Source organism: Augochlora pura, chromosome 4 (assembly GCF_028453695.1).
Source record: "Augochlora pura isolate Apur16 chromosome 4, APUR_v2.2.1, whole genome shotgun sequence".
Lineage (NCBI taxonomy): Eukaryota > Metazoa > Arthropoda > Insecta > Hymenoptera > Halictidae > Augochlora > Augochlora pura.
In genome coordinates this window covers 21849006-21861798 of record NC_135775.1, presented here as the reverse complement: position 1 = coordinate 21861798, position 12793 = coordinate 21849006, and the positions used below count along the sequence as shown (strand labels likewise).

At 41.6% G+C, this 12793-nt stretch overlaps 1 protein-coding gene and 1 pseudogene across 2 annotated transcripts; both read left to right on the top strand.

Annotated features, from left to right (window-relative positions):
• The first annotated feature begins 379 nt into the window (after nucleotides 1-379).
• On the top strand, nucleotides 380-9020 carry LOC144469439 (uncharacterized; annotated as a pseudogene). The gene is made up of 7 exons (XR_013493977.1): nucleotides 380-1412; nucleotides 1462-3712; nucleotides 3772-3894; nucleotides 3990-5810; nucleotides 5935-7765; nucleotides 7865-8152; nucleotides 8254-9020. The product of XR_013493977.1 is annotated as an uncharacterized LOC144469439 (transcript).
• Nucleotides 9021-9668: 648 nt separating this feature from the next.
• Cct4 (chaperonin containing TCP1 subunit 4) lies at nucleotides 9669-12781 on the top strand. The gene is made up of 9 exons (XM_078178472.1): nucleotides 9669-9997; nucleotides 10377-10429; nucleotides 10516-10605; nucleotides 10685-10936; nucleotides 11055-11147; nucleotides 11229-11390; nucleotides 11473-11817; nucleotides 11886-12137; nucleotides 12223-12781. Exons 1-9 carry the CDS (start codon nucleotides 9898-9900, stop codon nucleotides 12466-12468), a joined length of 1593 nt encoding a protein of 530 aa, XP_078034598.1. The 5' UTR covers nucleotides 9669-9897; the 3' UTR covers nucleotides 12469-12781.
• Nucleotides 12782-12793: the final 12 nt, after the last annotated feature.

Sequence of the window (12793 nt, the reverse complement as noted above, 5' to 3'; positions counted from 1 at the left end):
GTGTCATCGAGAGACTATCTTCTAGCGAATTCAATTGATACAGCTCTTTTCACGTCTTTATGTAAACCTGCGGGTTCAAGGGTAATTTTAAAGAACATAGATACGATTGACCCTTGTGTAGACAACCAAAATACTAGTATAAATCAGAAGGAAACAGTAAATGGATGCTTGAATAACCAGTTGCCTACAACAAGGGTTAACTTTTTTCAACCTTTAGAGATAGATATGTGAACTTGGCGTCGCTAACATGGTAACATTCTTCCTCAAAGGCTTAAAAGTACCGCAAAACTGTTTTCTATTCCATGAAATTTAGTATTTCATTGATTTTAAAATGTTTCCAAGATCGCAATTTGGTCTAACGATCTCTTGACATCCAGAATCCTCTCATTTGGTTCTAAAGTCTCGACCCAATTATTTAATTATGCACATAATCGAGAGTTTTCAATGGGATCAAATTTTGAGATTGTCACGTTGGAAAAGCGGTCAATGGCTTTGCCAGGTTCAAGAATCACAAATCCATCGAAATATCGGTGCACGAGGGTTTTCCGACGGGGCCTCATTTTGCTGTGTTGGGCCCGAGATCGCACAAAGAAAGCGTGTCACGCCTAAAAATACGCGAGGCACGCAGGTAGAGACGTGAAAACGGTCGCGGGGGCTGGGAGAGAAGATATAAAAAAAGAAAGAAAAAGAGAAGAGAGAGAGAGAGAGAGAGAGAGAAAAAAACGGCGAAGTAGTTGCACAAGAGCAGCGATTTGGTATTCAAATCGCCAGCCGTGTTCCCGCCTCTCTCGCGGCACAGGTTCTCCTCTCTCGTGCCAGTAATACGAACGGCCTTCTTCGTTTAAGTGTTTTCTCTTCTTGTTCTTCCTCCTCTCCCTCCGCCTCCTGCACCTCCTTGACCTCCGGTTCCCGGAGTGTTGGCTCGTAACGTCCTATCCTTCCTCCCTTATCGCGACGGTTTTACTCGTCCCGCTTATTTATCCCATGGAATTGCCACTTTTCTCATACTCCGGTGGTAGTCTTTATCGCGGAATCCCCTCGACGAGAAACCGTCTAACTCCTTGGAGCCGGTCTCGTCTTTTCTTCGCAGCTCTGCTCAATTCGCACTGATATCGAATTACCCGATACACTCGTCGTCGTCCCGCACGATGCATCTTGTCGATCCTGGTCGTTGATCACGCAAAAATTCGATTGACTGACACCACCATTTTATTCGTTGTAATCCTGATTACTCGGATCTTCGACAGATTGCTGAGACAAAAGAGAGTCACAGACCCGACAGAGGAATTTTGTTCAAGTTGGATTGGATCTTATCGTAACTCTTGGGAGGACACCAAAGGGGAGGATATCAAAGGAATTTGAATGCTAGAAAATGAGGATGAAGAACACAAGACAGAGGATGTCTCCTTAAGGTACGTCTTATAAATTATAAGAATACTATCACTTGCAAGTTAATTCAAGCTGTTTAATCCTCAGACAATTAGCAGCGAAGGCATCAACGACAGAGCCCACGATGACACGACTTGGAGGAATTTAAACGCAAGAAACTAATCGTGAGACGATTGAGGAACGAGGATGTAAGAGTGTCTCTATAAGTGTAATTTATAGACTGTATGAATATCGTCACTTGTGTACTGGTCCGAGTTAAATTAATCCGCGTTGTGGTCCCCAGATGAACACTAGCGAAGACAGGAACATTATAGGGATTTGAACGCGCGCAGTCGCGCAACTCGCGGAGATTTCGATGCCTGCACGTGCAATGTCCGACTGCCGCGGTTACATAAACGAAACCAGCGAGCCGTGGTTATTTCGTACAATTTCCGAATGTAGCTTCACTTTCTCTCGCGCACCAACCGAGCCGTTTCGTCATGAGACAGCGAGCGCGTCGGTAGCGTTTGCCAACGAGGAAACCGTGCCCGTTCGTCGTTTACCTGTCGGCCGCGAGTATCCAGCGAACAGTAGATCACACTTTCTGTTTCCGTTGACGTAGCTCCGGTGTTCGCAACTCTCTGTCATAAGCGATACAACAGCTCAAGGTCTATACGACGATCTACGTCGCCGATAGTCAATGCAATTAGATCAGCCGATCGTGTAACGCACGGGGCACATGTTCACACGTTCCATGTTGTTTTTTCTTGGCGGACATGCGAGAAAAAGCGAGAATAGCACGGATAATAACGTGAACGGTGATCGGCATACGTGGCACCGGATTGGCCGGCGGCATACCTCGACGACACGCGCGTTTCTGTGCGCTCACATCGGCAACCTGTGCACCCACTAACCACTAACCGGCGAACCACGGGAGGCCAAGGTGTGCGCGCGCCAGGATAATATATGTATCTACGTGCGTTAACCACGTGAGACCGGCCAGCATCTTTCCACGGCCCCGTCTGGTGGGGACTTCACCTATGGACTGCTCTCTCGCTTCGTCTCTCTCGACCTCTCGCTTAGCGAACCTTGGATCCCCGGGAAATCGTTAGAATCTGAACGTCGACGAATTGCTCTGCCGCGCCAAGCTAACCAATGATCTGTGCAATGCATACGCAACGGTGTCTTGATGATTAACATCTCGTTTTTGCGTATTCGACGGATTTCAGGTGGATCCTGATTATTATTAGGTCGTCGAACAAGTTTGTGCTGCGAACTCGTCCATGCTATGTAGATAGTGTTTAGCTCTCGTACGGCGGATAGCTAGAACCTTTCAAATCTCTATACACCACAATGTCTATACCGCACAATGTTTTTTACTGACTAGTCGATAAAAAGTTTGTAATTCCAGTTCCAAACCAACTCAAAACCCGTCTTTAGAAGGCTAATGAACACGGTGATGAATCACCAAAGTACGTAGTATTAGATAATCGAGTTAGGTCTAATATTGCACGAAGCAGCAGACACAAGAATGACATGAACTTTTGGGACAATTTAATATACCGATAGACAGTGATCGCTTTCAATCCTCGTGGCCGTCTAATAAAGATCTAAGGCGACGTTGGGGAAACGCAACGCGGCAAGATTTTACACGGATCCCGCGCGTCCGCAAATAGCATAAACACGTGCATCGACGATGCAGCTGGGTAAGTGGGTACGGCTCGCGTAGTTCGTACGACCTTCATAAAAACTTGTCGATCAGAGATTGCCGGGAATGTCGAGTGAGAACTCGCCGTCTACGGGGTGGCGAATAAAAAAGTAGGCGCCTGTCTTGGCCGACGAGTGAGTGCGAACGAGACAGTGGGAGAAAGAGAGACAAAGAAACACCGGACGCTAACTATTGCGCCCAGGTAAATGGCAGCGGAATGACGACGGGTAAAAACGTAAGCCGCGAAGAAACGAGCTGTGCTGAAACGCATGTATGTATGGGGCCGCGACAGGGTCTGACACCGTACCGGAAAAAGAACGGTCGTCCATTTATAGATTGGCCGAGACCAGGACAACAGAACTATAATTCGCAGACAGGGATTACCTTTTATTTCCGCTTACCGGACGTTTTTTTTTCACGTTCCGACAACGTAATCTGTGCAAAGAAAACACAATGAAAGGATTTCTCGTTCTTGATCCTTTTGGTAAAAGCAGCGTCTCGTCGCGTATTTTTCGCTGTCCAGTCACACCCACTGAATGCTAATTGGCAGGAGAACTGGAGAAAATGCCCACGTTTGGTCTCGCGGGGAAACATCTCTTTCGAAGATGGAGCTGTAGCCAAAAAAGTGAGCCCTAGGTGAGTTCGATCGCTGCCTACTTGAGTTCGCTTTTTTAATTTAAACGTTTTATTTCTAGGAGCAAAGTACCATTTTCTATCAACGACCATACAGAATGGAATCAAAGTGCTATTAAACGAGTTCATTAGGAATTTGTCTTTCATTAACTCTTGTACGATGTACTTAAATGAGTAGAAAAGGGGTAATTTTATACGACTCGTGACTTTTTGTTTAGAAACATGGGTCTGCATGAACCCTTAGTCTGCCTGGCAAGGGTTAATAGTGTATCGTTTTCAGGACGATTGAAAAATGCGAACCAACGGAGACTGAAACTTTCTACGAAGAGATAGAACGAGTGTGGGGCGCAGCATGAAGCCAAGGTCACAGTTGGCGATGGTATCTCGACAACTGTGGGTGGTCTAGAAGGTTTTATGAGTCTATGGCAACCTTCGAATGGATTCGCATCGCGGGAATGCTTCGGGACTTACAGCCTTGACGATTGTCCCAGAAGAGAAAAGGCGCGACTGAGATTGAATGGGATTTTCAGCAACAATGAACGGGATTCTGTTGATCCAATTCGTCGCGATTCAACACGACGTTCGATTGATTAAATAATTACGTTCTCCCATAGGAACAAGTTGTCCCGAACGCAAGGGCAACTGGTTCCGGGGCACTCGTTGTTCTTGCTCGATCATGACACCAGGTTCCCTGCAATCAGCACCGACCTTTATTTCGCAATCGGCGCGGCGTAGCCGGTCAGTATTCCGAATTCCCATTTGGAACGTCGAAGATTAAGATGGCGGCGGCCTACGATAATTTATTAACTAGTCCGGCGAGTCAAACCTGTTGGCTTCTCTCGTCGGACGTGTTTCGCTATACTCGTCGAGAGGAAGTGGTGTTCGCCGACGTAGCTCCATGCCGATGATTGTCTCTGTATATTCCTACTACCTCGAGAATTCCATGTTTTTACACTTGATTCCTATTTTGCACCGGACTCTACCGTTCGCTTCTCAACCAAGTTGAACATGCTACCCAGTTTCTACCTACCGGGAGGAAGAAGTAGCATACTTGATACTAGCAGCTACTTCTTAGTAGCATTACATGCATTTATAAGTTATCATTTTATAAATACCTCAGCTATCAAAGCTTAAAAGTCTTTATACTCTCTAATTTTTGAAAAATACTGGTAGATTAAATATTACTTACTGTTCGAACAACCGTCGTGTCTGGTCTCTTACGAGGCGACAGACCCGTCCGACGCGGTTACACACCGTCGAACATAAGGTCACGGTATTAAAAGTTGAAAACTGGTTACAAAACGTGTCCTGGCCGAGCGCAAACACCTCTGGGGCTGTGCTCGTTCGTTTTCGAGTCACGTTCCCGGCCGACATACTCCTCTAATGCAGCAAAAGTGCACCCACGGAAATATAATTTCCAAACGTTTCCGCGGATTCTCTGGATTCTTCCGTTCTGCTCACTGTTCTTAACGGTTCGATATTGTGCCGGTACTGTGATCCGCAATGGCGACCGGCCAGCGTGTAGGAAATTCTCGAACAGTGACGTAAAAAGTTAGCACCCCGGAGGTATTTCTTTAACACGGCGCCACCCGTGCTGCATGTGCACAGAAGAGCCCAGCATTTATACCTGCGCGAATCAAAACAGACGACCCCTTATCTTTTCCCGCTTGAGTTACCTCGGTTCCTTAGGGATCCTCCGTTTTAATTAGGGTCGGGGATACGTCGCCGCCGTGCCGCTGTCGTGTTAAGTTCGTACGTCACAGTCACCCAATCCGCAGAACACCAAGGACTATCTTTAGGCTGATCATTTCTGGCATATTCTCCTTGCAGTAGATCAAGATGTAGTCAATCTGGTATCTTTCATAATTACTAACGACTGCTTTAAATTACTTTTTGTCTCTATATTTCAATTTATATTCACTCATATTTTGCTGCCACCAACTGGTTAAGTTCGATATTCTGCAACGGTGAGCAAAGATTCTACATGTCCGATATTAACAAATATTTAAAAGAATTTGTAGTAATATTTTATTTTCAGCTCGCTGGAATTCTTGCAACAAATTTTGCATATAATCGAGGATAATGCTAGGAAGACTCTCAGGTAAAGCGTCAGGAAAATAACTTCTGATTATCTTTTGGTTCTTCGAAAGACTTAAGCGTACCTCGATTTTTTCATTTATCAAATCCATGAATAGGCCGATGTCGTAACATTTTGTTTGTTCTAGGTCTTCCATGAAGAGTCGCAAGAAACGAGCTTGCCAAGGGCTCAGGCAAGAGTGCCCTAAAACGAACACTGAAAACGGATTCATCAGTCGTCAGCCATTCAATTAGGATTCTTTCTCTGCGTACACGAGCCTAAGTAATAAGAGCATCGATGTTTAATCGGCATATGTGTGAAAGGTGTACATCGGCAACCCTAACATTTACTAGGATGCGCTTCACGCGAACGCTCGCCATTAAGTGCCGTCCACGTTCACGCCTCGGCGGTATAATCAGTTATGTTTCTATTTCCTCTTCCGTGCAATTGTTCCATCTTTATCATTGTCGATTATGGCATCCTTTTGTCCACGAAAACAGGGAATTTTCTATGAGATATGTTTATCCTGATGCTAAATAATTCCACTATATACCACGAAGATGTAAAACTTTTCGCTATGAATAAGCGTGACTAACAGCATGTAGAAGCGACTACGTACTATTTTACGTACCTACCTGTTTGCAAATCGGTGAAGATGTGTTGACATTGTCATGCCCGCTTGTGCGCGCGTTCACGTCTACGCTGAAAATGCGCGAGAAAACCTGTTTTACGTACAAATATTGAACCGCTACTATGTTCCTCTCGCCTCGTAACAGTCGTTGGCAACGAGAATAACGCGGGTCGTTGTGAATATTAATCGCGAAATCGGCTGGTTCTCAATTCCAGCCTCGAACTGTCCTTGTTCGAATCACGGCGGAGCGACACGGAAGCGGTACAACATTTTTTAAAAATTTTCTGGATCCTGAAGAAAGGAAAGAAGAGAGGAGGCTAAGTGGATCGCCAGCACACGGAACCCTGGTGAAATCTCGGCCGCGATCAGTCGTTGAAATTAAATGCAAATAGTCGACGCAGCGGTCGACGCTGCTGTAAAATATGTTCCAAAAAGACGCCCGGGGCTGCAGCAATCTTCCTCGGACGATAAGATCGCCATGCTAAAAATAAAACGGTTCGTACACGAGACCGTATTGAGAGCCGGCCGTTCTACGTAGGTACGAGTTGTTGCACGGTACCAAAAATTTACGACGGCCTACGGTACAAGGATTTTATTAAGATTGGCGCCCGGAGGAATGCAAGCTTAACGGGTCGCGTTGGCCCAGCCTTCTCTTCTTCTTCTTCTTCTTCTTCTCCTCCTCCTTCGACCAGTATCTCAACCCGTCTGCTCCCACCTGAACGCACAATGCCGGACAAAATGATAAGGCTCCGTGAAAATTTTTTTCGTACACGTCTCGTTGCACTGTCATTGCCGAAAGCTTCTCTTTCCTTGTCCTGCAATCGAGAGATGGGAAAACACTTGTTTTTTAACATTAAACAAAAACGTGCTGTTTTACAAAACTTACACGATTGAGTTTATTTAGATCTCGTGCGACTTGTATTATAAGGTGTGTTCAATAGAAATATCTTTGTAAGTTCGATAATTACAAAGTAAACAGCTTGAAACCGATTGTTTGACCGGTGATGGCAGGTTTACTGTTAAAATTTGTAACAAGTCACCAGAGCATACGAAAGTATAGAGGAATATATTTGTTGTGATAATGATTTTGGTGACAAAGAATTTCTCGAATTACAAGAAGAAATTGTACTGCTTTTGCTTTTGCAAAAAATGATAGTCGAGCAAGATAGGTGCAAATTGGCATGCGTTCCGGTTACAGAGATATCAATGCCTGGCAACAGGTATCGCTCACCAAAGAAAAGAAAGGAAAATGGAGGACGTACTGGCGGAGAACGAGACCGGATCGAAGAACCGTGATCCTCGCGATACTGATACAGAAGAATGATCAAGATAAAAAACTGCATCCAAGGTAACCGTTTTCATTCTCATTGCTCAGAAAAGTTGATCAAAATAGGCGACTTTTACCAAAAAAGCGATAGTATTGTCAGTGCAACATTAATCGCCCAAGCTAATCGGGCGTGTCGTTACTTGCAAAATTTTCTGTCGGCGAGTTAAATAACAATGCCGGGGCCTTCGGATGTCACAGTAGATGGCCCGTGAAGATGGACGAACTGTGCAGTGTTGAAGGCTGCCAGCAAGGTCGCATGTCCCGCCACAATTCTGATGACAGTGGAACAAACGGATCGAAACTAGCACTAGTTATAGCGGGCTCGATGCGTGTTCACAACCATACTCGGTTTACCCATAAATAGCGGATCGCTAAGACCGGCTGCAATCCTTGCGAAACCATGCTCAGGTTTTTATTTTTGCAAAAGATGATTTTCACTTTTAAATAAAATGAGGTGATGGTAGATGGTTAGATTATGGATCTTCATATTCATTTGTGAATCTTTGCAGCTTGGAAGGATCATCAGCGTGGAGCTGCTCAGGTGCCAGGAGCGTCCGATTTTGAGGAAGTTTGAACATCAAAGCGAATCGGCGCGTTGTTCGAAGGAGAGATGAGAAGATCGGTGACAGAAAAATCGGATAGTCTCTGAAACTTCTGCTATTTATGTCGTCGATTTGCCGGGCGAACTTGATCGCGGCTCTCGCGATCGCTCGGACGTGGGCGTGAACTTTTCAATAAAGCCGGTCTCACCTCTTTCTCTCTCTTTCTCTCTCGCGGATACTTGGCTGAACGCGTGTATTGGGATCAATGACACGCCCGCAGATTCCCGAGAGGTATCCTCTACGAGGTACGTAGAGGCATCCTGTAGAATTCCAACCACCTTCCTCGACTTCACAGCAGGACCTACTGGTTTCTATTTATACACCAAGCGAGACCTTGCAGCTTACGGCTCACACGCTTACGGACTCGGTTCCGGACCGGTTCAAAGCGTTGTCAGGACCTCTCAGGCCTCTCCAAAGGCTCAAAATTCATATTTCAGTCGACCAAGCTATGCAATTCTTGCCGACCACTTTTAGAAAAGGATAGCTTAATTTTTCAATTCTGGAAGTATTTTTCTGTCTTATTTTGATATAGAACAGTGATTTTGTACAATATTTGCATTGAAAACTTGATAGCGAACTATAATTTGATAGTGAAGTTTTTGTAATTAATAAAAATGTCTTCTAACTAAAATTTATAATTTTTCTTTTCCGCTAGCGGAATATTTTTGTACAGAGTATTCATAAAATATAAACATTATTTTTAATTATTAAATATAAACATCAATAGATATTCTAAAGTATTTCGTTTTTAAAATTTGTTACTCCATGTTTATTTCCACTTTTAGCTATAATACAGCAAGCATTATACATTAATGTATATCAAAGAAATATTTTACAAATATTAATTAAACAAAGGAAGACGACAGTTATTTAAATAAATTTTATATAATTCATTCATAAAAATGATCTATTTAGTTATCGACTGTTAATGAATTAGGAATTGTAGATCTTCAATTTTTATTTTGATTCATTGATTTTCTAATAGATGTCACTTTCAGTTATTTTTATGGCGGCCTACTTTGAATTAATTGTCTACGCTAAGAAAGTGTTTCGTTTCGTCTTTATTGTCAGCAGTCTGTAGGCATTATATTTCACACTGTTTTATTTTTTAATATAAAGTAATCCTCAGCAAATTGAATATTCGTAAAAAATGTATTTACTCTGTGAAATCTTATTTTTCAGCCCTCTTGTGGCGATTAGGAGAAATTCCAGGAGACTGCCTAGTAACTTTTCTTTAGTAACAATTTAAATTGTACTAGTTGGTCACTACGTGGTACTAAATACATCCCACACAATTTCTCACTTATGTCGTCTCCATTGCATTTCGTGTTCTCTGGTTTCCAGTCATTTCTTGAGCGCGTGTTGCCCGGGTTTGCATAGTGGAAACAATAAAGTTTTCATTGAAATATTTGAATATTTAGAAAGAAAACTGCCGCAAGCCTTCATTTTGGAAGCATAGGGGAACTCGTAAGCTCAGAGTTTCCTTGCAAGCTTACGTACAAAACATTGAAACACACCCAATACAAGAAACCGTGATTAACGTTTCATACAATGATGGCGATCAGCGAGGGACATGGTGCTCTTGGCAAAGCATATAAAGATAAAAGCAAGCCAGCGGATATTCGGAGTAGTAACATCCAAGCCGCAAAAGGTGAATAAATCTATCGACAATCTCATCATATTTTCCGCGTCAAGTTCGTCGTTGATTGATCATCGTACCGGCAGAAAATGTCTCGCCTTATATAGTAATGTCCGGCACTTCACTGTAGACATCATCTCGAAATCCATTAATTTCGTTATCTTTCGTAAACTGATAGATACTTAATATTTCAATTTTTGGAACTTATTTAATGTATGTACTGATGCAACTACTGGCCATTGATAGTAACTAATTACTATTGCTTTAGAATAATTATAAGACTGTATTTGTGTATATTTTATATTATATTTATTACACTATATGTCCAAATGAAAATATTAATCAAATTTGGTTCTTTTTAATATATGATATGAATTTGACAATGTTTCAGCTGTCAGTGATGCGATCCGTACTAGTCTGGGTCCTAAGGGAATGGACAAAATGGTAAACCTTTAGTAATGACAAAGCCTGTTATACTCCAATAAATCTATAATTATACTAATTGTAAGAATATTTGTATGTTACTTTAGATTCAAGCTGCTAATGGTGAAGTTACGATCACAAATGATGGTGCTACAATTTTGAAACAAATGAACGTTATACACCCTGCAGCAAAAATGGTGATTTTTTATTCATATTTGAATAATGTAATAGAATAATGTATCATGAATTAACTAAGGTATTATACTTTATTTTCAGTTGGTAGAATTATCAAAGGCACAGGATATTGAGGCTGGAGATGGTACCACAAGTGTTGTAGTATTAGCTGGCTCCTTTTTAGAAGCTGCAGAACACTTACTTGCAAAAGGAATACATCCTACCATAATCAGTAATGCATTTCTGAAAGCTGCAGATGATGCAGCAGATATTTTGAAGACTGTAGCCATTCCTGTTAATTTGAATGACAAAGAATCATTAATTAAAGCTGCAGCAACTTCTCTTAATTCAAAGGTATATCTTATTAATCACTTTCCCCCCTTTAGCATAAGGTAACAGCTAGTGAAAAACATTGTACTAGATTTTAATTACCAAATTATGACATACTAATATTTCATTTTTCTATTCTTAGGTAGTCTTTCAGCAGTCGAATCTTCTGGCACCTCTGGCAGTGGATGCAGTATTAAAAGCTACTGAGAAATTAAAGAACAATGTCGATCTTAATGTAAGTTCATAGACTTCAAACGCCAAATAATAGAAACGATGTGTATATTATAATGAATTGTGTTCCTGTTTCTTTTTACAGAATATAAAAGTAATTAAGAAACTGGGTGGCACTGTTGAAGATACAGAACTCATAGAAGGACTGATGTTCACACAGAAGTCTTGTAACGTGAATGGACCGAAACGTATTGAAAAGGCGAAAATAGGTTTAATTCAATTTTGCATTTCACCGCCTAAAACGGATGTAAGCGATTTATTGATTGAAATCTGTACTTCATTGTTTATTGTCATAAATTTTTGAAATTAAATCGACTTTCTTATTTCAGATGGATCACAATGTCGTAGTTTCCGATTACGCGGCGATGGATCGTGTGTTAAAAGAAGAGAGAGCTTATATTTTAAATATTGTCAAACAAATTAAGAAAGCAGGGTGTAACGTGTTGCTAGTACAAAAATCAATTCTCCGCGATGCTGTGAGCGATCTAGCCATACACTTTTTAGATAAAATCAAAGTTATGGTGATCAAGGATATCGAGCGTGAAGATATTCCGTTCGTTTGCAAGACGTTAGGTTGTAAACCGATTGCATCTTTGGATCACTTTTTGCCCGAATTTCTTGTTAATGCAGAATTGTGCGAGGAAGTAATGACTGGAAATTCAAAGTTTGTTAAGGTTAGTACGCAATTACAAAGTTGTAGCGCCTGGAAATAGTGATAGTGCAACAACATTTTCCCTTTCAGATCACAAAAATTCAGAATCCTGGACCAACGGTAACCATTCTCGTCCGAGGCAGCAACAAATTGGTGTTAGAGGAAGCAGAAAGATCATTACATGATGCGTTATGTGTGGTTCGCTGTTTAGTTAAGAATCAAACCCTAATACCTGGAGGTGGAGCACCTGAGATCCATATTGCAATAAAGCTGGCTGAATATGCACAAACTTTAGAAGATATTCATGGTTATTGTGTGAAAGCTTTTGCTGATGCATTTGAGGTAAGCTGAAAATTCTGTAAAATATATTTTATACTAACGCTTTGCCGGTCGAATTTTCTCTATTATACACATATGAATACTCTAGATAATTCCGTCAACACTGGCAGAAAATGCAGGATTAAATCCTATCGCAACCGTCACGGAACTTCGGAATCGACATGCTAGAGGTGAAAAAACCGCAGGTATTAATGTAAGAAAGGGCGCCATTACAAATATTATAGACGAGAACGTAATTCAACCGATCTTAGTTTCTATAAGCGCTATTAAGCTCGCTACGGAAACTGTCCGCTGTATATTGAAGATCGATGATATTGTGAATACAAACCAGTAAGAATGAAACAGAGTTTTATACGTAAGCTGCACTTTGCAAATATTTCATTAATCGCGATCTACAAATCACAATGTTCAATCGTTATTCGGCTTCTAACATTTTTCTACAATTTTCTCAACTAATAATGCTCGATTTGTTTAACGTTTTTTGGAATACTTTCCCTTGTGTTTCATAAATAAAAAGTGACCTGCTTTTGTCAGGGGAACAGTTTTCGTTTAATGTTGAATCATATATAAATATTATATATGATAGTACGGTTGTTAAACGAGGCTATACTTTCTTAAAACGCTAATAAAATATTTATTAAAAATTACCTGATTTTTAC